This window comes from Colobus angolensis, unplaced genomic scaffold (genome assembly GCF_000951035.1).
Source record: "Colobus angolensis palliatus isolate OR3802 unplaced genomic scaffold, Cang.pa_1.0 Scaffold48, whole genome shotgun sequence".
Lineage (NCBI taxonomy): Eukaryota > Metazoa > Chordata > Mammalia > Primates > Cercopithecidae > Colobus > Colobus angolensis.
The window spans coordinates 9,793,084-9,810,319 of NW_012118265.1; the positions used below are offsets into that span (position 1 = coordinate 9,793,084).

Here is a 17,236-nt window from a genome sequence, read left to right on the forward strand (position 1 = left end):
AGCATGGTTTTGAATATAATGTTGTTAAATAAAATTGTATATCCTCAATGATATTCTGGCATTCTTCTCTGAATCACTATCCTCAATCAAGGTATATATACATTTTTGTGCAGAATTAATGAGGAATTTGGAGAATAATAGGTTAAGAAAATATGGTTTGTATGCAAGAGACTTTTTATTACAAATATCTCCCATGTGAAATATTTCCTTAAAAAAATCAAAGCCTAAGGTACATTTCGAAGCTTAATCTTTATATTTAATTTGATTACAGCAATGGGCAGTAAGTATGAAACAAGCTGTCCAAAGGGCTGTTGAATTATTTAATTACCTCTGGGATTAAGGAGGTGAGAGTCAGCACAAACAATTCTACAAGTGGGATGTGTTAGAAAGATCAGCTCTTTCTGTCTCCAAGCTTAGTAATTTGAACGATGTGACTATCCAAACACCAGTTGCTGTTGAGCAAAATATTAAATGCTTAAATCTGTTTGCAATATTTTACATTCCAGATGGTCATTTATCTAAAAGAAGTACCGAATGTGTTTTAAAAGTATTTTCAGTTAAATGAATTTTCAATGAAGTTAACATTCAGAATTAGTTTTTTAAAAAGGAAAAAATATACTTACATTTAAGGACGTTCTTTCATGACCATATATGTAACATTGAAATAGTTTCTAGCAATCAAACTAGAAAATTAAACAGAATTTATTCAGGAAGCTGGAGCATCTACCATGTTCCAGTTCTGAGGATACAGGGATGCAGAGTCAGGGCTTCTTGCCCTGAATGATCCTGGGATCTGTTCAGGGAAGACAACATTACAGTAAAGTTTTTTGGTGTGATCTTAGAAGTGTGAAGGAACTGCTATCAAATTCAGGTAAAGGTGTGATTAGTTACACCGGGAGGCAGGGAGACAGGAAAGAGAAGCATCAGGAAAAAATACACTTAAGATGCGCATTTCTTTTTTTTTTTTTTGAGACGTACTCTCGCTCTGTCGCCCGGGCTGGAGTGCAGTGGACGGATCTCAGCTCACTGCAAGCTCCGCCTCCCGGGTTCACGCCATTCTCCTGCCTCAGCCTCAGCCCGCCACCTCGCCCGGCTAGTTTTTTGTATTTTTTAGTAGAGACGGGGTTTCACCATGTTAGCCAGGATGGTCTCGATCTTCTGACCTTGTGATCCGCCCGTCTCGGCCTCCCAAAGTGCTGGGATTACAGGCTTGAGCAACCGCGCCCGGCCGAGATGCGCATTTCAACTAGACTTATACGAGAATGCATGGGGGTTTGTGGGAATGCAAACCAATAAGGAGGCAGGTAAGAAACGGCTGAGGGAAAGAAACATGTAATCGGCAGCTTGAGAACAAATTGGTTGACTTTTTTTTTTTTTTTTAGGCTAACCCCCCAAATTGCTATTAATGGGGAAAAAAGTTATGAGGATGGGCCTGATAACATTTCTAAATGCAGGAAATATTCCCAATTAAGCCTCATTCATCTGACATTGTCAGAGAATGAAAATTTTCACCCAAGTGATTTTTTCTAATACCTGAAACTTTCTAATTTAAGTGTCAAGGCTTTATTTTAACTTTCTAAACCTGAAGAAACAACTTGACAACTCTCATTTATCTTAATAAATGTCAGCTAGTGTGCTATGTTAAAATATCCTCAGGGGCTGTTAAAGCATATGGAGCTAGCTGTCTTGAAAATTGGAGGCCTCATTTTGCTATTTTATTTTTTAAATTTTGGCTTCTGAGTTTTTTCTTCCTCTATTATGTTTTCTGTATCCTTACCTTGCTGTAAGCTTTTCTTGCTGCTGTCAGGATGCCTGCCTTTACTAGTTCTTTTAATCTGATTTGCTATCGTTACTTTAGGGAGGAATGGGAAATAAGAAATCCAGTCTTGCTCAAATTATGTCCAAGAAAGAATACATGGTTTGTGAATTGAGGTAATCAACCAGGAGGTTTGAAATATTGGCTTTGGGATATCTTATTTGTTCATTCATTCATTCTTGGTTGTGTTTTATCTGGCAAGGTTTCTAAAAAAGGTGATCTCTAAAAATTCAGTTGTTACTCCATTTGAACTAACATTTGAATCTGTTTGGGAAAATGTCAAATGCTGAAATTACTTCAAGTTTATGTTTATCTTGGAATAAACCATAGAGATTTTATAAAAGCAAACCATGTAGAACACAATATTTCAAAATGTTGATGGGATGCTTGTAGTCTACATTTTATACATTTCTCAGCCAAAGAAAACATTCTAGCACAAATAGAGTAAACAAAGTGAAACTATTCATTTATCTTCTGTAGCAGAGGCACACAGAGGCCTTTTCAGTGGATTGTTTTTTCAACAGTTTTGCCTTGGAACTTTGGTGATTAAACAGGTACAATTATTATACAGTGAAATGACACTTCAAGAGGCAGGATGGTATATTTGGGACTTCAAAATATATAAACTGATTTAATTTTCTTTTTTCATTTTCTTTTTTTTTTTTTTTTCTTCATGACAGAGTCTCACTCTGCAGCCCAGGCTGGAATGCAGTGGCATAATCTCACCTCACTGCAACCTCTGCTTCCTGGGTTCAAACGATTCTCATGCCTCAGCCTCCCGAGTAGCTGGAATTGCAGGCTCCTGCTACCACACCCAGCTAATTTTTTTTTTATTTTTAGTGAAGACGGAGTTTCACCATGTTGGTCAGGCTGATCTCGAACTCCTGACCTCAAGTGATCCTCCTAGCTCGGCCTCCCAAAGTGCTGGGATTACAAGAATGCGCCATCGCACCCAGCCTAGTTTAGCTTTTGTTTTCCCCATTTTTTTTCCCCAGAGAAAGCTAATTAACTCAGAGAGTATTCAGATCATGCAAGCATTAGGCTGCCAGGCAAGGATTTAAGCCCTGGTCCACTAAGTCCCTGCTCCTGGGAACTTGCACTTTATTCCAGTACTTACAATAATGACTGCTTAATAGTGCCAATTTACCTGGATGTCTATTACCTTATTTGTAAAACAAGATAATTAAATCAGTTTATTTTTCAGAGTTCTTCTAGCTCTAGTTAGACTCCTAGATGTTTTAGATTAATTGTAAGTGCCTAGAAGATGAAGAGAGAGATTGCTTTGGATGGAATGACTCCAGTGAGACTTCTTAGTGCATGATATCACAAAACTGAAAATATAAAATTTTAGGCTTGCTTTTGTAGCTGAGAATTACTTTTCATGGTGCCATTCTGCACCTCAGCCTCCAAGGCCTTGTCACAGACAAGTCCCAGACCCATTGGAAATAACGTGTTGAAGAAGATAGATGAGCCCCATGGCAGAGCATGTGGCACCAGTGACAAAATACGTGGACTTCTTTGCAACTTTCAAAACTGCTTTCTGAGTAGGCACTTAAGGAGTGATGGGGGTATTTCTTGCTAGATGAAGAACAAATAAGCATTATTCAGATAACCTCTCATTTCTCTTTAGCAAGGGAGAAAGTCATATTTAAAGCCATCCCCAACCATTTTATAGTCATACAGCCCATAGCATTGAAGTCCCCTGAAAATTATTGCTTGTTAGAAGTCTGAGTCTCCCACATATAACTGTGTGTGCTGTGCACTGCACAACACTAGGGGACACAATGCACGTGGGTTAAAATATGGATGGCAGTCCTTGGAGTTGTGTAGTGTATGTGGTAACCCTTAGACACTGACAGCATTGCAGGTATTATAATAATAATCACCATTTATTGAGCCATTTATTCTGTACTAGTTACATCAAATACAATATTTCTTATAATTTTCACAACAACCCTATTAGGTAATATGATAAGCTGTAGTTTCCAGGAGAAGAAACTGGGACTCAGAAAGTGCCCACTGGTAGGCTGTAGTGGCAAGATTTGAACCCAAGTCTTCCTGACTTCATGGCCTGTGCTCTTTCTACCGTACTCTACTCTCTCTGTGGAAATTCCCCTAAGCCAGGCCAATGCAGACTGGGACAAAGGAGAAGGTGATCTCAGCACCCTGGAAGCATTACTTCAGTGTTGACTTAACAGCATGAGACCACATACGATCATGCTGTCAAACCTTCCATGGCTCAACATTACTTAAAAAGAGAGCCTAGAGCCTAAATAATGCGACTGAGGCCTCATCTCCCATCCTTTCCACACTGCTCAGCTACCTCTCTTCCAAAGTAGTCATTGCTTCTAACTGCCACGTTTTGAGGTATTTCTGGCCACATTGTGCACTTTTGCACATCTGGGCCCCATGGACCATTTCCCTTCCTTTAGCTTTAGACTAATGCTACATTTTGGCATCTTTTGGGAACTCTTGAATAAAGAGCAAGAGAGTCATCATGCCCAAAGAAGGTGAGGAAGTTTTTGCTACAAATGCCAGAGCTCTACTCAAAGATGCTTTCTAGTTGAGGACTGTGGGATCAATGCAGAATGGTAGTTAAATATCAAGGGCCAGTCTTGCCTATAAACCTTCTATGACCAAGGTAGAGATCTATAGACTTAGTCACCAATAAGTGTGCTCACTCTTTTTCTTTTTTTTTTTTTTAACTTTCATTTTTGGTTTGGGGGTACATGCAAAGGTTTGTTACATGGGTAAACTTGTGTAACGGGTTTGTTGTATAGATTATTTCATGATCTAGGTACTAAGCCTAGTACCAAATAGTTATTTTTTCTATCCTCTCACTCCTACTAATTTTTTCTAAAGCAAGGTTATAATGTGTAATGTATCATACATTGGGGAGGGATTGTTTTTATGCTGTAATGCAGGAGTATACAATAGATAAGCAGTAAGGAAAAGGAAAAGGAATCAGGTGAGACTGAAGACGCTACCTTTGGATGCCAGGGAGAGGAGCTAAGGCTGGCTCCATAGAGGCCCTCCATTAGTCATGTGCTGTACTCCCATGCACTGTAACATGCAACCCCTCCCCTATCCTACCAGGACTGTTGTGTTGTATTCACTGAGAAAATCTAGACTAACAGGAGATGTGAGGGATTGTCTAGAAAAGCACCAATGAATGATAGAGACATTTAACATTAGATTTCTTGATGGACTGCAAACTTCTTCTTTATTTTTGAGACAGAGTTTCGCTCTGTCACCCAGGCTGGAGTGCACTTGTGCAATCTCACTGCAACCTCCGCCCCCCAGGTTCAAGCAATACTCCTGCCTCAGCCTTCCGAGTAGCTGGCATTATAGGCACCTGCTGCCACATCTGGCTAATTTTTTTTTTTTTTTGTATTTTTAGTAGAGACGAGGTTTTGCCATGTTGGCCAGATTGGTCTCGAACTGCTGACCTCAGATGATCCACGCACCTTGGCCTCCCAAAGTGCTGGGATTACAGGCATGAGCCACTGTGCCCGGCCTGGATTACAAATTTCTGGAAGAACTCCCTCCACTCCTCCCACCTTTTACCTTTACTGCTGATGTTGTCTCAGGGTATCTTCTCTGATCCTCTGCTCTTTTCCCAGACTGGGTTTAGCCTTAGTGATTGCCTCTATCTTTGCTCATATCACATCACTTTGTAATCTTTACTGGTTTCTCTCCTCTCCTCCACTGACAGCTCCTTGAGGGCAAAGGCAATGTTTTATGCATTGTGTTTTTTCAACACAACACACACATACTGTACTTAGCTGTAGTCTCACCACATACAGCTAGACCCCAAGGTAGCTCTGGCAAAGGTGAAGAGAAGATGGCAGTGATAGGAGGAGAAATCCCTTTAGAAGGTTCCCAGTGAGATGAAGGCAGACATCTCACGGCATCACCTACAGAGGGCTAGAGAGCGAACACGTGAACAAGAGCAGAAAGATGAAGTTCCTGTCAATAATCAGAATAGAAAAATATGCTCTGGACTGTAGTCTGGTGTCCCTTGTCCGAATTGACCTGGGTGGTCCCAATACTTCTCCACCCCAGCGGTGGCAGTGCATTCCCACTCCTCTAGCCCCACCAGCTCTGGCCTCAGTTTTTATTTTAGACCTGGACAATTCTTGGATAACTGCGACATGTCCAAGATATACAGTGTTCAACAAATCACCTCCTTAGCCAAGAAACATTTAAAACTAGGCTATAAAGGTGTTTGCTATATTCCAAGAATAACATAAATCTCATGGGCCTGGTATCTTTCATAACTGGTGAATAATTCATGGACTCCGAGTCTCGCCAGTTACACAGGTGGAAGGGTCATCACCTCTATAGTATGATTAGAGCAATTACTTTTTAAGATGCACAGAAAATCAGATGTAGATTAGAAGAATCTTAGAGATTACCTAAGTCTGAGCCTGTAAAGAAACTAAGGGATCAAAAAGGTCAAGACCTGCCCAAGGTCACACTATTGTTTATGAATCCTGAACAGGTATAGATGAAGGCTGCCCGCCACCCAGAGCTGTGGGAGCTTCTATATGTGGCTTCTGTGTCCCGGACCTCCCGCGCCTCATCAGCAGGACGGGGCAGGCAGCACCTGTCTCATCGCATGGCCCTGTTTTTTCCTACACTCTGCTGACCATGTGATTGCACAGTACTTAAATATTCTAAAAAGAATGTGAAAATCATCGTTCTTGAGACACAGAAGGAAAGCAAGAAAGACAGCTGTCCTTCTCAGCTGCTCAGAGGCATTTCTTACAGTCTTACCACATTGAACTTAAAATTGATCTTAATTTGTATTGACAACCGAAGGGATAAATAGTTCTCTTATTAAATACAGTTTCTATCCTCCACCTTTAAACTGCGGCCTTTTATGACGTTGACCTGCTTTTGGAACTTTATGAAAAGAAACTTCAGTTCCAGACAAATATTGCCTTTCTCATTTCTCTCTCCTTTCCAGGGCCCAGTTCCAAATTTGGAGGACAAAAAGAGAGGGACACATGGGAGAGGGCTCCTGCCCCATGTTTTAGAAACTGCTTTCCTGGTTCACCTGTGTTTCTTCCTAGGCCCTCCACTGGCACCACTGCCTCAACCTCCAGGTGTTCTCAGCCCTGGAGGAACCACTTTCATGGCTCACATAGTCAGATTTAACTGGTGGCTACCATAAGTGATGTCAATGGTGCGACTTTACTTGGGAATGCTAATTTCTCCCTAACTCCATTGTACTCTATGTGTGTGTGCGTGTATGTGTGTGTGTGTGTTTCCTAGCTTTTCTGACCTTTTCTTTACAAGCTTTTATTTCTTCTTTCATGCTCAGGGCTTTGGCTGCTAGGGTGAAAATGGAAATAGGTTTATGAGAGAAAAGGTAGCTATTGGGAGTTTAAAATTAAAGCAAGGAAATTGTTAATCTCTATGTAATGTTGACTGTGCACAAAGCATCATTCTGATCATTATAACTGGAGTTTACAAGCTTGTATCAGGTACAGTCCCTTCCCTAAAAGGCCTTATAATCTGGATGGGGAGTTAAGAGGTACACTTGCAAGAGAGGTATCTCATACTCTGGGACAGCATATTATGTCTTTGTTTCTCAAAGAAGGTACAAGTACCACTCATACGGCATTAAATAACTGATTCACTTTGTAAACGTAGTATATTGCTGTTTCAATTTCCTTTTATTTCTTTTCTCATTATTTAAAAAGGAGGGAAGAGAAAATCTCAGATTTGTGCTAAATTATCTTTAAAACCTCTCTAATACTTTTAAATCTTTGTCTATAAAAGATAAAAAGAGTTAAGACTCTGATCCCAAGCCTCTGGACACTAAATATCCAGCTGCAATGTAATAACATTCTTCATTTTGATTACATTTTTTACAGGCTACATTCTATTTTATTACAAGTAACAAGGTTTTTCTGTTTATGGTGGTGGTAATATAATGTTTCCTAACTAAATGTCTTAGTTCAGGCTGTTACCATAGACTTAGTGGCTTAAACAACACACATTAATTTCTCAGACTTCTAGAGGCTGAAGTCTGAGATCAGGGTGCCACCTGGGTCAGGTTCTCGGTAAGGGCCCTCTTCCCTGTTGAAGGGCCACTGTTCTCTCCTTCCAGTGTCCTTACATGGTGGAAAGAGAGCAAACTACCTTTGGCCTCTTCTTATAAGGGCACTAATCCCATTCTGAGGGCTCCAAGATCACAACTCGCTCACTTCCCAAAGGCCCTGTATCCTAATATCATCACACTGGAAGTTAGGATTTCCACATATGAATTTTGGGAGGAATGCAAACATTCAGTCCATAACACTAAAAAAAATTCATTTAGGTAGAAAAAGCAATTCCAAATAGTAAATAAATAATGGTATAGGATATACAAAAATATGGCAGAAATCACAAGCGGTGTGCAAATGTTTGTGAAACAGTTTAGAAGTGTCAAGTGAGGGCTTTAGATTTGAGTTGCAAGTGGAATTTCAATGAATAATTGTGTGCCAGGGGCTGGGAAGAATTCCTAGAGGAGGTGAGCTTTAAGGGAGCATGTGCGTGTGTGTGGAGATTCATGTCAGCAAAGATGTAAGATGTGATGGCAGGTGGGAGGTGGGAGTGTGAAGCCTATTAGACCAAATGAACAGTTTATATCCAGGAGTCATGGCTGGAGGAAAGTCACAGCTGGAATCATGTGGTAGAAAAACCCATATGTGAGGAGTTTCTTTGCTTTTTTTTTTTAACTTTTAATTTTGAGATAACTGTTTATTCACATGCAGGTATAAGAAGCAATAGAGAGATTCCATATATCTTTTGCCTAGTGTCCCCAAATGGTGGTATCTTGCCTAGCCACAGTTCAATAGCACAATCAGGAAATGGATGATGATACAATCCCCTGCCCTTATTCAGATTTCACCCATATTATATGCACTCATTTTTGTGTATTTATATTTCATTCCATGCAGTTTTGTTGCATGTATTGATTGATGTGACCACTACCATAATGAAGACACAGCAGTTCCATCACAAGAATCCCACCTCTACCCTTTCATAGCCACAACCATCTTCTTCCCTTTCATCTTTTCTAACCCATGGCATTATTAATTTGTTATTCCTCTCTAGCTACAATTTTGCCATTTCGAGAATGTTATATATATGGAATGATACAGATTCCAAAATGTAACCTTTTGGTATTAGCTTTTGTTTTTTTCCCTACTCAGCATAAGGCTCTCAAGATTTATTCAACTTGTTGTTTTGACCAATAGCTCATTCCTTTTACTTGCTGAGTGGTATTTCATAGTATGAATATGCCACAGTTTAATCATTCACCCATTTTGGAATATTTGAGTTGTTTCTAGATTTTGGCTGTTACAAATAAAGATGCTATAAACATTTCTGTGCAGGTTTTCATGTGAACATACGTTTTCATTTCTCTGGGATAAATACCCAACAGTGTGATTGCTGTGTTGTAGTAAGTTTGGAATGTTTAGTCTTATAAGAAACTTTTCTGGAGTGGCTGAACCATTTCACATTCCCACCAGCAATTTATGAGGGATCCAGTTTCCCTGAATCTTTGACAGCATTTAGTGTTTATCACCATTTGTATTTTAGCTATTGTGATAGGTGTGCAGTGATCTCTCATTGTGGTTTTCATTTGTATTTCTCTAATGGCTAATGATCTTTTGATGCTCTTATGTGCCGTCCGTATATTCTCTTCAGTGAAATGTTTGTTCATATCTTTTGCCCGTTTACCAATTCGATTGTTTATGTTTTTATTGTTGAGTTTGGAGAGTTCTTTGTATGCTCTAGATATAAGTCTTTTGTCAGATATGTGGTTTGCAAATATTTTCTCCCAGAATGTAATTTGCTTTTTAAAATCCTCTTCACGTGGTGTTTCATAGAGCAAAAGTTGTTAATGTTGATGAAATCTAATTTATGAGTTTTTCCTTTTATGGATTGTGCTTTTGGTGTCAAGTCTAATAGTTCTTCACTTAACTGTAGGTTCTGAGTATTTTCTCCTGTTTTTACCTACAAGTTTATAGTTTTACATTTTACATTTAAATCCATGATCAATTTTGAGTTGATTTTTGTATAAAGATGAGGTTTAGGTCAATGGTTCATTTGTTTTTGTTTGCTGTTGTTTGCTTTGCCTCGCTGGTGGATATCCAGTTGCTCCAGCACCACAGAACTGCTCTTCACATTTGTCAAAAATAGTTAGCCATATTTGTGTGGACCCTTTGCCTTTTACAACCCCTTGATATTTTTCTATCATTTGACAACAACATCTGAAAGAGGTTAATGGACCTTTCACCCAAATGAATCATGCCACTAGTATAAAAAATTATTTGATTACAAAATATGTAATAATTTAGAGAAGCCTCATTACATACTCATGAATCATCCCTAAGGCTTTATGGTCCTTATAAAAACAGATTGGCCCAGATCCCACCAAAATATTTCCTTTTACCTAAATAGAAAGACTTGGGAAAAAGTTCCCATATTTTTTTTCCCCAGGGCCAATACATAGTTGCTTACGTTTGACTCAGAGTACTTTAAAGGGATGAGAAAAGTGATTGGCCCCCGAAAGGCTCCTTTATGCACAGGCCTGGGCAGAAACACACAACCAACAGCTCTGTCGGGAACGTAGGAGCCTGCTCGCCTACAAAAATGATAAGAGAGGTCTAAAGAAAACAAGCTAATCCTTTTGAGGGACATACTGAAGCCAGATAACCCAAAGTATTCACAGCAAGATACAGTGAGTCTTAAAGCTAAGCACTGTGCAATTAGCTTTGCTTCCTTGGGTTTTTGAAACATGCATCTGTATAAACCTGCCTGCGCAGACATCCCTAGCCCCAAGCTGGGTCTGCCAAAATCCAGTGAATCGGCTCTAAAATGTAGATGGCACCTAGCAGTGACCAAGACTCAGCCTCAGGCAGCCTGCAAACCTGTGAGGCCCAGTGGAGCAGCCGAACAGAAGTATCTGGAAAAGTTTCTACGTGTTCATGGAATTTCGTTGCGGGAAACCACCAGAGCAGAGACGGGCATGGCATACAGGTACTGCTGATTGCAAAGTCATCCAAGCAGGGCACTGCACTGATGTCAAAGGTTGTTATTAAAGAAATAAGGACTGAAGTAGGAAGACAAAACCCTGTAACAAAAAGAAAGAAAAATGCAGTGAGCCCTCTTCTTGGGTTACCTTGTTTTTTTTCTTCTTCTTCTACTTTTTCTTTTTTTTTAGCTTTAAGTTTTCTCTTTCCTCAGAGGGTTACGCAAAAGACAGTCAAGTTCACCTGTGGAAACTCCTAACCATGTGCTGCCAGAAGAAGTATCTTTGGCTCTGAGTAGGGAGATGATTTAGCAGGTCAGAATGAAGAATGGGGACTCCATTCTTCTTAAGGGAAAGGGAATTTATAAGTTAAGAGTGGAATTTTTTTTTTTTAATGCTGCCTGGGATTCAAGACTTATTTTCTTCTAAACTTGAATCATGTGGTCTGTACTAACAGCTAATAAAGTAGTTCAAGTTCTCCTTGAAATGACAGCACTTATTTATTTCCCTATCAGTGTAGCCCAAGATAAATTACTGGTTGTACACTAATCTTCCAATGCCATTATTTATTTCATGAAAGATTAACAAAAAGGAGAAATGTTTTCCTGGTATAGGGTTGGATGTGTAATCTTTATAAGTTGCTCTGCGATGGGAAGAATCTTTCCTTTTCAGAGCAATTATTGCTCCTGCACAAGTGCTTCCTTTACCTGCGCCTGGAGTTTTAAAGAGCCCAGAAACTGAGTAAAAGCCATTCAGAAGGACAAGGGTACTGAAAACTGAAAAAACAATTTAGCAATTGTAAGAACAGTTGTCCTAGCTCAAATCAAAACTTCTACACAGCATAAGATTGTTTTTCATGTACAATATGTCCCCAGTGATTTCATTTTTCTATAATCTGAAGGTCTATTTCAGTGTAGTAGCTGCTGCTCTAATTTATCAGCTAATTATATTAATACAGCAATTTGCAATGATATGGCTCCTCTCTGGAGAGCAAAGTATTCGACATGGACTCTTTATGTAATAAAAGGCTTGTGCAGAAAAGAAATGAACTCTTCTCAATTTATAAGGAGGATAGGACAGCCTACCACATCCTGCTTTGGAAGGGGAGCTCACCTTTTCATGGTAGCTCATGGAATGAGGAGGGATGGATGAGGAGGAGATGCTGCTGTTTCTTTCCTGAATCTGTCTGTCACTAGAAGGAGCCTGCTTCTCTGTCCTCCCATGTTCTCTCTTCTCCGTGTTTCCTTGACCCTCAGTGGTAGTGGTGATGGTGATGTGAACACAGATCAGGCGAAGGGGAAGAGGGACCATTTCACTTTAAAAAAAAGTCTGCCTCCATGTCTTTGTCATAGGGTGGGTGGTGTTACCATGAATTGTTGCATAAACCTTCAGAGGGCATGCCTTTCTCTCTCAAAAGTCTAGTTTAAATATCAATTACAGATCTGTGCTGTGTGCCAATGTTCAGATGAAGGTATGTTCTAGGAAAGCGTTTTTCAAAGGATTATGAAGTGGAGGAACATTTTCTTTAGACCGGTGAAAGCAAAGCTGCCTCAGCTAAAGGTGGGAGCTTGGAGCCCACCTGCTTGAGGGGAGCAGTCATCCCCCAGCCTCTACTGAGACACCTATGTGGATCCCATACTCCCCATGGTTTGAGACTATAGGTTTGGAGCGACTCTTTATGATGCCTTGGTGGTTAAGACTCTGTTACCTTGGAGATGCCAGATACTGCTTTGGACAAGGGTGTATGCTACCAGATCACACCCTAGTAAGAAATGGGACCTAGGATAATGTTGCTCCTAAATCAGAGTTTGAGGGGAGAAAAGCACAGTTTAGTTGACCATTAACCCTAAGAAATAGCCAAGGCTCTAAATTAGAATGAGCTTGTGCTGACACATCTTCTTGACACATTTCTCCATTACCCACTCCCCAATGTCCTTAGTGCTCTGTTTATTCTCCCTTTAAGACACTCCCTTATTACCCTTATTTAAGACATTCTCCTTCAACCATTTGGAAAGGATTTCTAGGAAAGAGAACCAGGGTTCTCTTGGTTCCTCCCCAACTTAGCTTTAGATCTTGATTTCTTATAAACATAGTTGGGGTTAAGAGAGAAGCTGACTTTCATATTCTTACTTCTTTATTATGATTTTTTTTTCCCCTCAGGAAAAAGAGGGTGGGCAGGGGACCATGGCTATGTTAAAGAGAAAACCTCCGTTAAGCCTTGTTTTTTCTATTTTTTCTTGTGAAGTTGAAAGAAAATGGACATTGGAGTTAAACAGATCAGAGTTCAAATTTAAGCTCTGCCTCTTTTAGAACTGTGAGACACCGGGGGCCAGTCATGACATAGAATGCCTAATATAGTAGGTGCTCACTGGGAATGGAGGTTTTCTTCCCACTTATTCTGTTGTGTCTGTCCATCAGTCTAAGTAGGGGAGGGATTGAAACCCTTTAAGTGAAACATATAAATGGATAAGAGAATATTCTCAGAAGGAAAATAAAAGAATAAGACAACCCACGGTAGTTCACAATCTGTGTAGGTTTCCATGCTCAGCTTTAGAATTCTGAGAGGTCTGGAAGAGCCGGCTAAGCTGTTTTCCATTCCGAATTTGGTCAGACGCCATTGCAGACTTTAGCCCAATACCAGCTGTTTGGGTCCCTCGATCATCTGTGAGAGAGCATTATGTTGTGTTTCCATGGAGACTTCGTTTTATTTCTAACTAAGGTTGACCAGGAGGAGAAAAAAAAAGAAGTAAATATGCAAACACATGCATCAGTTGAAAAGAAACTGGAGGACATTGAATGTGGTGTAAAAAGTGCCAAGTTGCTGTGTAGATCTTTCTGTTGGCTTGGAAATCTCAGCAAAAACAGAAGTTTTAAAATTCATTTTATCAGTGACTGTAAAATGGACCTAAAAGGGTCTTCAAGTTACTTCTAAAAAGCTGAAAATTAATTGTCTTTATTACATAGCACTGAACTCTAAGTCAAACAGTAAACATGAGCCTGAGTCAAGGTTAAAATACACCGAGGGGTAGTTTTATGAGAAAAACACCAAAAATATCTAGACTGAGTTAGTATGTAGCAAATACCTAGCTTTGAAGCAATCCTATAATATTAACATTGGCGGGAGAAACTTAAACAGATATAAAGTGAAGCTCTAATCCAGGGACAACACTTTTCCTGTAAAAGGCTAGATAGCAAATATTTTATGCTCCAGGTTTGTATCTGCCTCTGTTACATCTACTGACCTCTGCTATGTAGGTGAATGTAGCTATTGATGATATGCAAATGAGTGGGCATAGCCTTGTTCCAATGAAACTTTATTTATGGACACGGAAATTTGAATTTTATACAATTTTTGCATATCACAAATCTTATTTTTTCCTACAAACCATTAAAAATGTAAAAATCATTCTTAGCTTGTGGGCCCTACAAAAACAGGTGGCAGGCTGGGTTTGTTCAGCAGGCCATAGTTTGCTGACCCCTGGTTTAGAAAGCAAGGCCTTCAGTTGCTCAGGTTATTTATTTACTTGTTTGCATTTATTTGTTTTTAAACCTTTTTGTTTCCAGAGGTATTTAAGGAACTCAAATGCATATAATTGAGAAAGATAAAAATAAATTATAAAGAAGATGGAAAAAACAGAGCCAAGAAAGACCAAAAGAGCAGGAAGGGAACGGAGAGCCAAGGGTGAGGGAGCACGCTGTGTATAAGTCAATGTGTTGCAAGATTTAGACCTGTATTTGGCTCTGTGCTTTCTGGCAGCATTAAATTGTGAAGAGGGAAACTGAGCCCTTTACAAAGTTACAGGGTCCTTGAGTTAGAGAGAAGCCAGTCGCTCTGTAATGGCACACCTCTTCCTGATCTGTAAATCAGAGAGAAGTTCCTTTTGAGGTTCTTCTTTGTGTGATGAATAATATCCTCGCAATATGCTTATAGCAAACACAGCAGTAAGGTTCCTAGAGGATCTTTCCTGTGGAGCCCCTAATATTACTATCACATCAAATAATAACTCAGTAAAGATAAATAGGTGCATAAAGGAAAAAAGTGGCATTGGTTAAATAGAAACCACATTGGCCATTTTGGGCTATGCTTTAAGAATTTTCCAATAACACGGCCGAGCTCGGTGGCTCAAGCCTGTAATCCCAGCACTTTGGGAGGCCGAGACGGGCGGATCACGAGGTCAGGAGATCGAGACCATCCTGGCTAACATGGTGAAACCCCGTCTCTACTAAAAAATACAAAAAAAACCTAGCCGGGCGAGGTGGCGGGTGCCTGTAGTCCCAGCTACTCGGGAGGCCGAGGTAGGAGAATGGCGTGAACCCAGGAGGCGGAGCTTGCAGTGAGCTGAGATCTGGCCACTGCACTCCAGCCTGGGCAACAGAGCGAGACTCTGTCTCAAAAAGAAAAAAAAAAGAATTTTCCAATAACAAAAACACAGATTTCTGTTTTTTTATTTTTTAAAGAATGACAGGGCTTGTTCAGGTTCATGGAATTAAGCAATTGTTTCTGGAAAAAATAAGTGTTATTTGCCAATTAAGGATAACATTTTCTAAAGCCTTGAGCTGACAGCAGGGAGAGGGCAATAAAAGAAGAAAGGGAAAAGTAGGGAAAGTCTCGGAATTCTTAACATGGGATGGACCTTAGGGATAATCTGCTCCAATTTCTGGTCTTACAGCTGAAGAAAACTGAGGCTCAGAGATATTGAGTGTGTAGCCTGCAGTTGCACTTCCAGCTAGCAACAAAGCTTGGACTAGAACCCCTGTCTCTTGGGTCTCAGTCCAGTGCTTTCTTCATGCTTTCCATATTTATTCCCAGCTCCCCAACCTCCATCCCACCACATGCCAAGACACACGCATGCACGTGCACACACACACACACACACACACACCTGGAGATACTGCAGATCCAGCCATATTCACTGTTCTGCTCTGTCTACTTTTCCAGGCTCCCCTGTTGTTACTGTGCTCTGTGACCTGCTCAGTCCTGCTTCTTTGCATGCTTACCCTCCACCTTCTGCTGGAATCGTTGAGTCTCTACTCATCATTACTTTTCCTACCTGGAATATTCTTACACATCCCACTTGCCTAGGTAACTCCAACCCACAGGCTCTCCTTTGGCCCCACAGCATGGACCACCAGTCTTTTCTCTATATAGGATATAGATTGTTAGTTATTTCTGGTGTGTGTATCTTATTATCAAAATTGTGCATCAAGACCTTGAGGATGAGGACTGAAACTTACAATATTTTATACTCCATCAATGCCTTTGCACTTAGAAAGTGCTGCATACATACATGTTGCTTGATTGAGGTGCATCCATTCAGAAGTTGGGAAGGAGAGAAACCAAAGAGCAAGCAGGAACTTTCCTTTTTTCCTACTAATAGTGCTCTAGCCCCATCCTTTCTCCTGTATCTTAGATACAATATGCTACTTACTCTTGCTAAGCCTCAGCTTCCCTATCTGTAAAATGGACCTAATATAACTTATTTCACAATGGCATTGTAAGAAATCCATAAAGTCACATATGTGGAAGTGCTTAGCTCACTGCCTGCCAGAGTGGGAACCTAAGTGCTCCCTTGCTTCAAACTCCTTTTTAACCAGTCCTAGGAATCTATCACTTAGTCATCTTCAGCATTCCCAAAAAGAAGTGTGTTTCTATCTATAAAGGAGAGAGGGACAGAAAATAAGTACCTAACATTGAATATTGCACAATTCTGAACATATCACCCTCCTCTCCTCACTTGCTTTTTCATTCTTTTTGATTTTCCTATTAGGATCTATTGAGAAAGTGTTTGTTTTTCTTTCTTTTTATCTCCCACGTGGGCTCCTATTTAATCAGCTTGGCCTCAGGAAATGTTGGAATAAATAACTCTTCAAACGATGTAATATGAAGGTATCTTTTATCAACTGCTGCATTTCCAGTGCCTGGCATTGTGCCTAGCACAAAAATATTTGAGCCAAAATGAAATGAAAAGGACTGAAACTTCCACCAGCTTGGAGTGTCTCTCCCATCAGCTTGCCCCAGTGTCTGAAGATCTCCCTAGAATGGAGACATCAGTTCTCAGAGACTTCTGTTAAAAGGCAAGTGTGCTTGCTGAGTGGTGGTCACACTAATCCAAGCTGCTAGATGGCAGACCAAGAAGAAAAAGGACATAGTCCAAGCCTGACCTAAAACAAGAGAAAATAGGAAGGAAGCTTCTAGGTTAGATCAACAGAAAAGCTTGAGTATCCGAGCATGGTGCATTGCTATGGACTATCCATAGATATCAGGAGGGATGGAATGGAAAAACAGGGGAAGGAAAACTAGAGAGAAGCCTCACTCAACTACCAGCTTTTCTCAAAGATGTCAGGGCAGAGAATTTGATGGCATAGATGAGAGTTTTCATTGATCA

General features: G+C 40.2%; 1 protein-coding gene across 3 annotated transcripts in view; it reads left to right on the plus strand.

The window, feature by feature from the left end:
* The window catches only part of KCNAB1 (potassium channel, voltage gated subfamily A regulatory beta subunit 1), a 411,274-nt gene that overhangs the window by 12,513 nt on the left and 381,525 nt on the right, over positions 1–17,236 (plus strand). Inside the window, exon 1 of one of the 3 annotated variants that reach the window (XM_011959008.1) lies at positions 10,400–10,858. The exons of the other annotated variants lie outside the window; for them this stretch is intronic. Within the exon in view, the coding sequence (XP_011814398.1) occupies positions 10,617–10,858 (242 nt within the window). The 5' untranslated portion in view covers positions 10,400–10,616. Of the gene's footprint in view, positions 1–10,399; positions 10,859–17,236 lie in introns of those variants that run through there. 3 annotated transcript variants of the gene reach the window in all.